This window comes from Rhododendron vialii, chromosome 4a (genome assembly GCF_030253575.1).
Source record: "Rhododendron vialii isolate Sample 1 chromosome 4a, ASM3025357v1".
Lineage (NCBI taxonomy): Eukaryota > Viridiplantae > Streptophyta > Magnoliopsida > Ericales > Ericaceae > Rhododendron > Rhododendron vialii.
The window spans coordinates 7361639-7375468 of NC_080560.1; the positions used below are offsets into that span (position 1 = coordinate 7361639).

General features: G+C 39.9%; 1 protein-coding gene and 1 pseudogene across 3 annotated transcripts; both read left to right on the plus strand.

Annotated features, from left to right (window-relative positions):
• Positions 1 to 13315, plus strand: part of LOC131323606 (probable LRR receptor-like serine/threonine-protein kinase At3g47570) — a 56782-nt pseudogene extending 43467 nt beyond the window's left edge.
• LOC131322968 (probable LRR receptor-like serine/threonine-protein kinase At3g47570) lies at positions 1076 to 5756 on the plus strand. Of its 3 annotated transcripts, none has more exons than XR_009199026.1 (4): positions 2095 to 4116; positions 4585 to 4920; positions 5004 to 5182; positions 5450 to 5756. XR_009199026.1 is itself a non-coding variant. In XM_058354579.1 (3 exons), exons 1-3 carry the CDS (start codon positions 1353 to 1355, stop codon positions 5015 to 5017), a joined length of 3114 nt encoding a protein of 1037 aa, XP_058210562.1. In that variant the 5' UTR covers positions 1076 to 1352; the 3' UTR covers positions 5018 to 5429. The 3 variants fall into 3 exon arrangements, 1 of the variants encoding a protein (XP_058210562.1); XR_009199025.1 differs by having other exon boundaries at positions 5004 to 5176; XM_058354579.1 differs by lacking the exon at positions 5450 to 5756 and having other exon boundaries at positions 1076 to 4116; positions 5004 to 5429.
• Positions 13316 to 13830: the final 515 nt, after the last annotated feature.

Genomic DNA, 13830 nt, shown 5'->3' on the forward strand with positions numbered 1-13830 from the left:
TACCATTTTTGCTTGGCAAGAGTAACCCCAAGAAATTGTCTCCCCCAAATCCTGATTTATTTTTCTTGTACTTTCGGTGGGAAAGTGGAGACGATGATTTGCTGATCCAAAAAAAAAAAAAAATTGGAAACGATGATTTGATCCCAAAATCTTGAGTATATGGTATGGTAGTGATTAAACACTTTGGTCGAGGATTTGATATTTGGAGTACAATTTGACGAATTGTATCTCCATTTGATTTCAATTGCCTTTCCGAACCCAACTACTTTGATCATTCACGTTGATGAGAGGGAAGGGAAGGGGCCGGCCTTGCAGGATAGTGACGGGGAGGTTTAGAGAGAGAATTTTGGTTTAATCATTCGCGTTGATGAGAGGGAAGGGATGGGGCCGGCCCTGCAGGATAGTGACAGGGATGTTTAGAGAGAGAATTTTGGTTTATAACGCAGCGAAAAAAATATCTCAATAGAAAGGTAGTTTCATAGGACATCGATAGAAACCAAATTTCTCATATCTTTTAGATGGCAAATGTGATTGTATAAGTAGCCTGTATATTTGACAAAATAAAATTTGAAATTCGATCGTATGTCTATTCAAGTCCAATCAAGCTAATCTTTTGAGATGGTAACTTATTTTTTGCATCGCCTATAAATGAACGTTTCGGATTAGTGACACTGAAACTCTGTTGGGACTTCAGGTCGTTTGTTGGCATCTTGTCACCGTATAGGTGTTCATTTCAACTTCTTCTTTTTTTGATGTTTTATTTACAAATTGAGCGGCTGAGGGGTTGGCTGAGATTTTGCGAGTAGCACACTAGAAGAGTCATGGGTACTTTTCGGAGCTATCTCTATGTTTTTCTTATCTTCGTGATAATGACAATTTTTTGTTTTTTTGCCGATAAAAATAAACTCCGTTGGGACCTACAAAATTAAGTTTAGATGGGTCTTAAAAGATGGGACAGAGCTAGAGCTGAGTTTCTGGCTTCTAAATAATGCCAACCATGTCCTCTTCTTCAACCCCACAAATTAATAATACAATACAAGTCCGCCAAGATCGAAGACTTGTTCTGATTAAAAAAAAGAAGGAAAAAAAACAAAGACTTGCAAGTTGCACCAATGAAGACTTGTTCTGATAATTATACATATCCAACACTCCATCTGGTTGAGAAGCAGCAGGAGAAGGAAACTTGCACCAATGAAGACTTGTTCATGTTAGGAAAGTTGCTGCAACGGGTTTGAAAAATTCTTAGAACGGCCCTACCAGTGACCAGATTTGTGGTAAAACTTGGACCTTCAAGAGTTCAAGTTACATGTATTACATATGGTTCAAAACATAATTGAGAGCTCAAAACGCACATGAAGATGGGTCTATTAACCAAATCTCTCTCAGTCTCTCTCATAGCCTTATTTCTCTCTCTCCTCCCATTGCTTCCAATCAAAGCCCATCCCCGTGACACAACATCATCCCTTAATGTTGCTAGCAACGAGACTGATTTCCGTGCTTTATTGGCCTTTAAGTCAACTATTCTTCCAGAATATCGACAGGCCTTGAGCTCACGGAATGAGTCCCTCCATTTCTGCCACTGGGAAGGTGTCAAATGCGGTCGCCGACACGAACGAGTCACTGTTGTAGATCTTGCGTCCAGAGGTTTAACTGGTTCTTTGTCTCCTTACATCGGAAACCTCAGTTTTCTTCGGGAGCTTAGCCTCTTTAACAACACTTTTACAGGTGAAATTCCAACTGAACTTGGTAATCTTTTCAGGTTACAGAAACTAAATTTAGGCGTTAACGGTTTTGAAGGGAAAATTCCACCACACCTATCTCGTTGCTCCAATCTTAGGGACCTTAGGGTAGGCAAAAACAAGCTAGTTGGAGGGTTCCCGAAAGAACTTGCTTATTCAATGCCTAGACTCATATCACTCTACGTTAATGATAACAATTTGACCGGAGGAATTCCTTTGTGGATTGGGAATCTTAGTTCTCTGGAAGACTTTAATGCCGCTGGCAATCCTCTTGAAGGAAGTATTCCTAATGCTTTGGGTCAATTGAAAATTTTAAGAGAACTTTGGCTGGGTTCCAGTCAAATTTCAGGTACCATCCCTCCTTCCTTATACAACCAATCATTGCTAATTACATTATCAATGCCTGCAAATCAACTTCGCGGTAATCTTTCGCCAACATTTGGTTTCATGTTCCGTCACCTAGAGGTCCTTCAGCTATTCGGCAACCAATTTGATGGCCCAATTCCGCTTTCAATATCCAACTGTTCGCAGTTGGTACAACTGGAAATGGATGATAACAATTTCAGTGGAAAAGTAAGAAACGATTTCGGAAGTTTAAAAATCCTCTATCGGATAAATCTTGGTTATAACAATTTTGAGACTAAGGGATCAGATGGACTTGCCTTTCTTAGTTCTTTGACCAATTGTAGCAACTTGGGGGTGGTAATTTTGGAGAATGGCCAATTCGGAGGGGTATTACCAGACTCTGTGGGCAATCTATCTATCTCTTACTTGGCACTAGGTCTAAATCAGCTGTACGGATCTATTCCTTCAACAATAGGAAACCTTGTGAATATTGGAACCTTAGCTATGAATAATAACCAATTCACAGGCCCGATTCCCGATAGCATAGGTTATCTTCATAAGTTGCAAAGGTTGTCAATTTCACAGAATAGTATCTCAGGTAAAATTCCGAACTCTATCGGGAATTTGTCTTTGATGAATGATCTCTACTTGGAGCGAAATAGACTAGAGGGGGCAATACCCTCGAGTCTTGGCAACTGTCGCAATTTGTTACTGTTGACACTTTCTGGTAATAACCTTAATGGGAGCATACCAAGACAACTTTTTACGGTCTCTTCTCTGTCAATTAGATTGGATCTAGCTCGCAACCGTTTGTCTGGATCCTTGCCAACTGAGGTTGGAAACCTCGATAATTTAGCAGAAATCGATATCTCCGAGAATGATTTATCTGGTGAAATTCCTAGCACTCTTGGTAGCTGTGTCAGCCTTGAAAACCTATATCTGCAACAAAATCTCTTTCAAGGATCTATTCCTTCCTCGATGGCGTCCGTGAGAGGTATTCAGAATTTGGACCTTTCCAACAACAACTTATCCGGTCAAATTCCGAGATTTTTAGAGACATTTATTTTTCTACAGAATCTCAATTTGTCTTTCAATAATTTTGAAGGAGAGTTACCAACGAAGGGTATTTTTACAAATGCAACTACAATATCAATTGCTGGTAACTATAGGCTTTGTGGTGGCATTTCTGAACTACGACTACCTCGGTGCACCACAGAGAAATCGGGAAAAAGGATGTCTCTTTTACAAACACGAGGAATCACAGTAGCTTTGGTAGCAATCGCAGTAGCTTTGGTAGTCATTGGACTAATCGCGGTATCATCTTTCGTTAGAGTATCCGCGGTATCATCTTTCCTTATATGTCATCTGTTCAAGAAGAAAAGGAAAACCAAACCTACAATTACATTGTTGAAAGATTCATTCTCAAAAGTCACTTATGGAGAACTTCTCAAAGCAACTAAAGGTTTCTCTTCTAGGAATCTTCTTGGGTTTGGAAGCTTTGGCCATGTTTATAAAGGTATTATTGACCAAAACGGGAAGTTAGTTGTGGCGGTCAAAGTATTTGACCTTCAAACTCGTGGCGCTATCATGAGTTTCGTGGCAGAGTGCGAAGCCTTAAGGAATGTTCGACACCGACACCTAGTTCCCATCATAACTTCTTGTTCTAGTGTTGATTTTCAAGGGAATGAGTTTAAAGCTCTAGTTTACGAGTTCATGCCCAATGGCAATCTAGATAATTGGTTGCATCCAATTCCAAAAGCAAATGATTTGGAGCATGGGTTTGTGGGACTCAATCTTCTACAAAGTGTAAACATTGCCATAGATGTGGCTTGTGCACTCGATTATCTTCATCACCAATGCGAAAGGCCAATTATTCATTGCGATTTAAAGCCGAGTAATATCCTTCTCGATGGCGACATGGTTGCCCATGTTGGAGATTTCGGTCAAGCCAGATTTCGAGCAGAGCTCACCAGCAGTCCAAATACATGTAGTTCAACGGCAATAAGGGGAACCATTGGATACATAGCTCCAGGTAAGAACAAACCCTTTTGTCAGCTTTCTTATTTAAATCTCCCTTTCCTAATATCAAATCACCAAATTTCAGCTCATTGGGTATGTTAGATTCCATGGAAGGATTGGATGTGAAGTAGGTTGCATGTGATCCATATATTGATGACATTCACAATGTTAAATTTTGTATGGTTAATTATCCTAAACCAAATCATAGTCAATTCTTTTCTGTTATTTAACCAGGACTGACATGCACACGCGATAATTGGATGATGATGTAAAATAAGTAGTTGATTGATAAGTTTGTCATAGAAAATAGTGTCACATAACTTTCAGCTCATTGCGTAAATGTGCCAGTTAATTTCATATTACAAGACGCACGCTATGTCTTCTAAGAAAGTTCTCTTTCATTTTTTATCATTTTTCTTTTTGTGAAAAAAATTGAAAGATCACTTTTGTTTTATACGTTAGTTTTTCTTACAAATGGTAGAGTATGGACTTGGAAATGAGATATCAGCGAGTGGAGATGTTTATAGTTATGGAATCTTGTTGTTGGAGATGATAACAAGGAAGAGACCTACTCACGAAATGTTTGGGGCAGATCTTAATCTTCATAACTTTGCAAAGATTGCCTTCCCTCAACGTGTGATGGAGATTGTAGACCCTGTGCTCTTAGCGGAGGACAGACATGGCAGCATTACGGTGGAAAATCTGATCCCCATTGTAAAAATAGGACTGGCATGCTCAACAGAGTCCCCAAAAAATCGAATGAGTATAAAGACTGTACTCCACGAACTACATCTTGTCAAGAACAAAATTTTGAAAGGTAAGCAATTAAAGATCTTACTCAATATTTTGAACCTTGACCTTATTTCTTACGTTAGATTTAATCCTCCATGGTTTTGCTAGGGCGAGATGGATAGCTAGACAATGTTGATAACTAGGAGTGTCAAAATCAGCATAGACAGACCTCAATGATCCAGGAGGACCAATCCCACCTTTCATTAGACAATGTTGGAAGCAAGCAAGAAAGAAGAAACGAATCATCTTGGCAATGCGGCAATGCCCACCATGACCCTGCAGTATGGGTATATTGATTATAAAGCAAGATTCAAGTTAATTAATGTTGTGGCTAATAATGTTTTCATTCCAAACTTGATGAATTATATGTTAGGACAGCATACCAATGCTTTCCTAAGTTTTCTAAGTATGCCTTCGACTTCTCTGAACCGGTAGGTTTCGCCTCGTTTATATTTGCTTACTTTTCCAAATGCTATCGCATATTTACTGTATATATTCAATATGGGCAAAAAAAGCAAGTATATTATGCTCTTCTGATTGGGTTTTTTTTTCAGTTATCTTTTGGTTCTTTGCTCTTCGTAATGCTCTCGTTGAGATGTCAAAAAGTGCACAGTTTGCGTTTAGGAAGAAGAAGAAGAGGCAAATTAGCCAAGATGCCGAAACAGCTTGAAGCTTCTTTAAAGAAATGAGTGATGCCATGAACACTAAACAGGGAAAAGCCAGCACGGAATCAATTTAATATTAATTGGATATTAATTTGCATATGGTAGTGGCAAATTAGAACTATTCAGAGTACGATTCAATTTAAGTACTTCTACCATTGTGAGCTCTTAGACCATAGCACAAACCAAACTCACTTTTTGGAGACTGTAGGTTCAAACCCCCTATCCTATGAGAAGGGCCCCGTCAACAGAGGAGGCCTCATAAAATGCCTCCACGCTCCAGTGTTAGGAAAGAAAAAGCAAAGCCTCTTTTTTTCGGGTAAGAAAGCAAAGCTTAATTTAATTAAAGTAAATGCCTCGAATGTGACGTAAAGTGGGAAATTATTGGAAAGTCATCTGGGAAGGATAAAGAAAGTGTTTGACACCAAAGCGTTTTTTACGGACTTGTGGCAATTCTTATATTTGGAAGTTACAACATCACCTCCAGCCTGCCCATTCAAAACTCGATTTTAAGGGTCTCATAGGAATCCCAAAATATTGACCCGAACTGTTTAGAGTTTAGACATAACTTGTATGTATTTGATTAAAAAAAAAACACGATCCGTTTGCTTGTCTATCCAACTCCAATCAAGCTAATCTTTTGCAATGACATTGTTTTCGCATCGTCTATAAAATGAATGTTTTGGATGACTGAAATTAAAGTTTAGATGGGTATTGAGAGATGAGATACAGAGGTGAGCTGCTCCATTCTGAATTATGCCAATCAGTGTCCTCTTCTTCAACCCGACATTTCCAGGACCCTTGTACTACTACTATAAAGACGACCAAACAAAGACTTGACCAATGAGACGACTAGAGTCAATTAGGTAGATATCATAATGCATGCCAGTCAGTGTCGTCTTCTTCGACGTACCGCACATTTCCAGGACCCATGTACGTACTAATATATAAAGACGACCAAACAAAGACTTGACCAATGAGACGACTAGAGTCAATTAGATAGATATCATGTGGGTTGAACTTGGATCTTCATGTTACATATAATAGTACATAGTTCGAACATAATTAATTGAGAACTCAAATTAAACCACACACGAAGATGAGTCCAGTAACCAAATCTCTCTCAATTGATCTTCCAGCCTTATTTCTGCTTCTCATCCCATTGCTTCAAATAAAAGCCCTTGCCCGTGACACAACATCATCCCTTAGTCTTGTTAACACCATTAATGTTGCTAGCAACGAGACTGATTTCCATGCATTATTGGCCATCAAGTCGAACATTTCTCCAGAATATCAACAGGCCTTGAGCTCATGGAATGAATTTCTCCATTTATGTCACTGGGAAGGTGTCAAATGCGGCCGCTGACACGAACGAGTCACTGTTGTGAACCTCACGTCCAAAGGTCTAGCGGGTTCTTTGTCTCCTTATATCGGAAACCTCAGTTTTCTCCGGGAGCTCAGCCTCTCTAACAACACTTTTATAGGTGAAATTCCAATTGAACTCGGTAATCTTTTCAGATTACAGAAACTGAACCTGTCTATTAACAGTTTTGAAGGTACAATTCCAACAAGTCTATCTCGTTGCTCAAATCTCATGTACCTTTATGTCCACCAAAATAAGCTAGCTGGAGAGTTCCCAAAAGAAGTTGCTTATTCATTACCGAGACTCATGTCGCTCTACATTCGTGAGAACAATTTGACCGGAGGGATTCCTCCGGCGATTGGGAATCGTAGTTCCCTGGTAAACTTTAATGCCGCTCACAATGAGTTTGGAGGAAATATTTGAAAAATTTAAGAGAACTTCGGTTGGGTTCCACTCAAATTTCAAGTACCATCCCTCCTTCCTTATACAACCTATCGTTGCTAGTCGTATTATCAGTGGCTAATAATTCACTTCGGGGTGATCTTCCGTCGATGTTTGGATTTATGTTTCCTCACCTTCAGGTCCTTCAGCTATACGAAAGCCAATTTAACGGCCCCATTCCGCTTTCAATATCTAACTTTTCGCAGTTGGTACAACTCGAGTTGGGCGATAACAATTTCACTGGAATAGTAAGAAATGATTTTGGAAACTTACAAAATCTCAAGTGGATAAATCTAGCTCATAACAATTTTGAAACTAAGGGATCAGATGGACTTGCCTTTCTTAGTTCTTTGACCAATTGTATCCACTTGGAGATGGCATTTTTGGAGAATGGCCAATTCGGAGGGGTACTACCAGACTCTGTGGGCAATCTATAAATCTCGCTCTCTTACTTGGCACTAGATATAAATCAGTTGTACGGATCTATTCCTTCAACAATAGGAAACCTTGTGAATCTTGAAGTCTAAGCTTTGAATGATAACCTATTCACAGGCCCGATTCTCGGTAGCATAGGTTATCTTCGTAAGTTGCAAATATTGGACTTTTCGAACAATAAAATCTCAGGTGAAATTCCAAAGTTGATTGGGAACTTGTCAATATTGATGAATAAACTTTACTTGGAGCAAAATAGACTAGAGGGAGCCATACCCTCGAATCTTGGCAACTATCGAAAGTTGTTAGAGTTATCACTTTCTGAAAATAACCTTAATGGTAGCATACCAAGGAAACTTTTGACGGTCAATTCTCTGTGAATTAGTTTGGATCCATCTCACAACCGTTTGTCTGGATCCATGCCTCTTGAGGTTGAAAATCTCAAAAACTTGGTAGAAATTGATATCTCCGACAATGGTTTGTCGGGTGAAATTCCTAGCACTCTTGGTCGCTGCAATAGGCTTGAAAACCTATATCTACAGCAAAATTTCTTTCAAGGATCTATTCCTGCATCAATAGAATCCTTGAAAGGTATTCAAGATTTAGACGTTTCTCACAACAACTTATCAGGTTCAATTCCGACATTCTTAGAGACTTTTGCCTTGAAGAATCTCAATTTGTCTTTCAACAATTCTGAAGGAGAGCTACCAATGAAGGGTGTTTTTACAAATGCAAGTGCAATATCAGTTGTCGGAAATTATAGGCTTTGTGGTGGCATTTTTGAACTGCAACTACCTCGGTGCACCACAAAAAAATCAAGAAATACGAAGTTTCTTTCATGGACGTTAGGAATCACGGTTGCTTCGATACTCGTTGGTGTAAACGTAGTGTCGTCTTTCATCATATGTTTGTTCAAGCAGAAAAGAAAGACCAAACCAACAGTTTCATCGTCGAAAGATCCATTCTTGAAAGTCTCTTATGGAGAACTTCTCAAAGCAACTGAAGGTTTCTCTTCGAGGAATTCGCTTGGTTTTGGTAGTTTCGGTCGTGTGTATAAAGGTTTCATTGACCAAAACGTGGAGTTAGTTGTTGCGGTCAAAGTACTTGAGCTTCAAACTCGTGGCGCTACCAAGAGTTTCATGGTAGAGTGTGAAGCCTTAAGGAATATTCGACACCGAAACCTGGTTTCGATCATAACTTCTTGTTCTAGCATGGATTTTCAAGGAAACGAGTTTAAAGCTCTAGCTTACGAGTTCGTGCCGAATGGAAGTCTAGATAATTGGTTGCATCATCTTCAAGAAGTAAATAATGGGGAATGTGAGTTTATGGGCACGCGCCCCAAAATCTTCGACTTTTTTTGTTTTAAAAATCTGGTGCGGCCCTCTTTGAAAAGCGCGGCGAAACGCTTCGATTCAGAGTCGCCACTCGGATTTTTGCAGTATGCACGCAAGGAATCGAACTCGAAAACGTTTGCTACGTTTGTTTGATTTTGAAAAGGCGTAGACCTGTCCGTTGTCACCTTCGATATCTGAGGTTCGGGAGCCAGGTTATGAGAGGGGAAGGGTTTTATGGCACCCCTTTCGCCCAATCCGGAGATCAATCTCTACTCGGGCATTTTGTGAAACTTTTGCATTTTTCTCTCATTTAATCATTTTTCAGCCAATTAGGGTGGGGAAACAGTTAATGGGGGGATTAAAACTGTGACAAATTGTAGTTATGTGACAAAATGCTTATGGATGATGATTTATTTGCAATGATGAACATAGATTGAGAACAAGTACTGAGAGCAGTCTGAATAAATTGGAATACGCCGTTTTGGAGGGATGTGAGCAGGTATCGCCTCAGTATGCACTGGTCAGGCCACTGCATACCAACGCAATCTGCACACGCCACCTCGTCACCTGCGTACTCCACTAAACATGAACCCTCAGTCTTTGTTTGCAACCCTCTGGGCTCTGGAAAGGACCAGCGCACACCCAGGACAAACCACGCAGTTGACAGAGCAGAATATATACAGTTACAGACAAATAAAATGACTTCAAGCCACGAAAGATAACAGAATACCCCAAAAACAGTGTGGGGACATGAGAGGAGGCCAATGCTAAGTTAAATGCAAGGGCCAGCCACTGGAGCCTGATATGACTACCGTACGCCAGTCCCAAACGACCGTACGCCAGTTTCACTTTAGTCCAGTGCTTGGCTTTGCATCATCTGGGCTCTGGAACATGACCAGAAGGATCCCAGAGGCCTTCTAAACAGTTAAGGAGTAAGGATTAACTATTACAGCTAAACAGTTCTAAATACAGAAAGCAGTAAACTGTTTCTTGTCATGCAGTAAGGTGATGAAAGGTAAACACAAGTGAGAAATAGGTGATCAACGATCCCCAAGCCAGTGGTGCACGCACTGCCATTACTGGCGTACGGCTTGCTTTAACTGGCGTGCGCCGTTTTCACCTTACATGAGCTTCATTATATTACCAGTTTTAAGGTCAGGACTGGTATTGTTTACCAACCTTAACCTTACTGGCTCCCCTCAGGGGTCAAAACAGAAAACCACACAAAGGTGGTATACCTTTGGTTTTGAGGTTGATGGAGGACTTGAGACTTGAGCTTGAGGTTTGAGAGATGGATGATAAGTGGATCAGTGTGAATGGTATAAGTGGGGGATTGCTTGCTTGTTCTTTCAATGGATGAAAGAAGAAGCAATGAGAGGAGAAGCAATGAGCTTAGAAAGGGAAATGAGCTTGGAGCTTTCTTAATGTGGTTAACCCCTTGCATATAAATGCAAGGGGGGTATTTGTAGGCCTGAGATGGACTGAGATCAGTTGGGTTAAGGGCTGGTTTGACTGGTTGGGTTAAGAGAGAGAGCTTCCCATGCATTTAATGCATGGGACTAGTTGATAGGGGGTGTAGGAGAGAAAGGGGAACGTCCCTGCCAAGTGTAATCATCAGGGGAGCTGTAGCCCACGTCAGGGTGGCACAAAAGTCTCGTCCATGTGGCTGAATAAAGTTGATTTGACTGGGCTTGACTGGCGTGCGCCATGTTTTGACATGCGTGCGCCAGTGATAACTGAGTCCACGGTCGATGACCGACACGTGGCAGTCCACTGGCGTACGTCAACTCAGTACTGGCGTAAGCCAGTTTGGGTTTTGCTTGGGCCGTTTGGTTCTGGTTTGAAGGGTTTGAATGAGGTTCGGAACGCTCAAAGCTCAAACACACCATCGTCCTTAGACTGTTCTTGATCATAATCATCATTGGGGAAATAAAAGACCGAAAAATAGCGTTATCTGGATGGTCCAGAATGGGGTGTCTACAGAGTTCTTGGGACTCGATCTTCTACAAAGAGTAGACATTGCCATTGACGTGGCTTGTGCACTCGATTATCTTCATCACCAATGTGAAATGCCAATTATTCACCGCGATCTAAAGCCGAGTAATATCCTTCTTGATGGGGACATGGTTGCCCATGTTGGAGATTTTGGTCTAGCTAGATTTCGTGGAGAGCTCACCACTCCAAGTACTAGTAGTTCAAGTGCAATAAAGGGAACCATTGGATATGCAGCTCCAGGTATGAACAAACTTTTTTATCCGTTTTTTTCTTTAATTCTGCCTCAACTATTATCAACTCACCAAATTTCAGCACGTGGGTAGTCGGTTAGACACCACGAAACTATTAAAATTGGTTGTGATCTGTCCATACCATTCAAGATGTTGAATTTGGTATTGTATCGAGCGAATGCACACACCATATATAACTGAATGGTAATGGTAATATAATTAGTGGAAGGATAGCTTTGGCATAGAAAATAGTCACATACACATAAAGAATGAGGGGAGAGTACCCTTTACACATTAGAGTATATGTACTAGCACACATGGTGTGTTGAAATAGAGTTTTCTGTGTCTTTTGTATCACTTTTGTTATCCGGAAAAAGGATTCTTTGGCTTTAAAGTTTGAATTTTGCAAATTGCAGAGTATGGTCTCGGAAGCGAGATGTCAATTAGTGGAGATGTTTATAGTTATGGGATCGTGTTGTTGGAGATGATAACAAGGAAGAGACCCATTGACAAAATGTTTGAGGCAAACCTTAATCTTCATAACTTTGCAAGTATTGCCTTGCCTCAATGTGTGATGGAGATTGTAGACCCTATGCTCTTCACCGAGGACACAGATGGCAACAAAATAGTGGAAAATCTAATCTCTCTTATCAAGATAGGACTGACATGCTCTACAGAGTCCCCAAAAGACCGAATGGACATAAATACTGCACTCCATGAGCTTCATCTGGTGAAGAACAATATTTTGAAGGGTAAGCAGTTGAAGATCTTAATCAATATTTTGTATATTCATTCTTTTATGGGTTTTCTCCTTTTCTCTCATATTGGCTTCAATACTCCATGGTTTTCTTTTTCTTGGGCAACATTTATAGCTAGATATTGTTGATGACTCAGGGTGTTCGAGCCAGTATTCGCACTATGAGGACCTGACCCGCGTTTGGATTGATTAAATTAGTAACCGAGTTGTTTTAATTAGTTATAGAGGTTAAGCATTGGAGTATTTTTTTTTTTTTAAATTAAAACGTTTGAATATACTATGGAGGAAAACTATGAACAAAAAATAACACTCAGAATCTGCACCTCGAATTCATTCGTTTTCCATCCTGGTCCAGTTCTGACCAGATTTGGAGTGTCGAGTTTTCACCCTACTTCTGGGCATTTCTAGCCTTTGATTTCTTCTCGACTTGTCTTCCCAACATCTATGTCTATGTGCTTGTAATATTACATAAATTTCAAAGTTATATTGATATGGGTTTTCATTGGTTTCCCGGGACTGCTCTGTTTTAGAAACCATACAGTACGTATAGCTTGAGCCTTGCACGTTATAGATAAACTTCTTGGCGCTTAAAGTACTTGTGTGCAGGGGCGGATTTAAGTAAAGCACAGGTGGGTCAGTGACCCACTTGAAGTTGTTTGAATTATGTTTTTTTAACCGAAAAAATAAGTAATATATATGAAATTATCCAAATCATAGCAATACTGGAGCCTTGCACCAGCGGTAAGAGTGTTGGCTTTTAATCCATAGGTCGCTCTTTCGAACCCTGCCTTCTTTCAACTTTTCTTTATTATTGATGATGCTGAAAAACAATAAAAAAAAAACTTTTGCTTTGCAGATAACAGGAGTTGAACCATGAGCTTTATACCGTAGATGTACCACAATGCCAACAAATAGCTTTCTATCAGAAATATGTTTCTTTTGAGTTCAAAATTGCACGAATTTCTGTATGGAGCATTTAAATTGGGACGAAGGGAGTATTCCGTTTATTTTTTCCTAAATGTTCTTCACTATCTGTTGTTTGATATTTAAGGCTATGATTGAGAGGTCACCCATCTGTATACAATTCCTGGATCTGCCATTGCTTGTGTGTGACGTATCGTGAACCTCAATAGGTAAATTTGGTAAATTTGATGTGTTTAGGCCCGAATATCGGGGACCCGTAGCTCGCACGTTTGACAAGTTTGCTCGGCATGAGTCTTGTACATACCTGCGTTCTTTTAAACTTATAAGTTTGAAACTTATTTCAGTATTTTTTACTTTTCGTAACTTTTTGTTTAGCTTTTCAACGTAATTTTAAGGGTTAAATGTTTGTCTCGTCGTAACTTTCTGTTTAGCTTTTCATCTTTAGTGAACTTTTTTTTTTGTTTTTGGACATAATTTTGTACTTTTTACACTTCTCTCGTCGAGATGGATGTTTATCCAAAAAAAATCACGTGAATCTAAACAAAAATTCAAAAAGACGAACTGTGGGGCTCCATTCCGAATGGTTTATACTTTCTGACTATGGGTTCGAGATCTGCTCCTAGTCTCTTTCTTCACCCTGCAAAAAATGAAGCACGACTAAAGACCACACCGGAGGTTCTCCGGGATTGCCCTCCGGTGCAAGAGTCAGTTCACTTGCAGAGAGAAATTGGGAATTAGGAGTTAGGGTTTTTTCTGTGCGTACCTCTAACAAGAAGGCATAATGGAATATTTATAGG

Bases quoted from the DNA above. Each gene is read 5' to 3' on its own strand.
- LOC131322968 (XM_058354579.1), top strand. From the start codon at position 1,353: ATGAAGATGGGTCTATTAACCAAATCTCTCTCAGTCTCTCTCATAGCC. The intron at 4,117-4,584 runs GTAAGAACAAAC...TACAAATGGTAG, and splicing joins CATTGGATACATAGCTCCAG to AGTATGGACTTGGAAATGAG.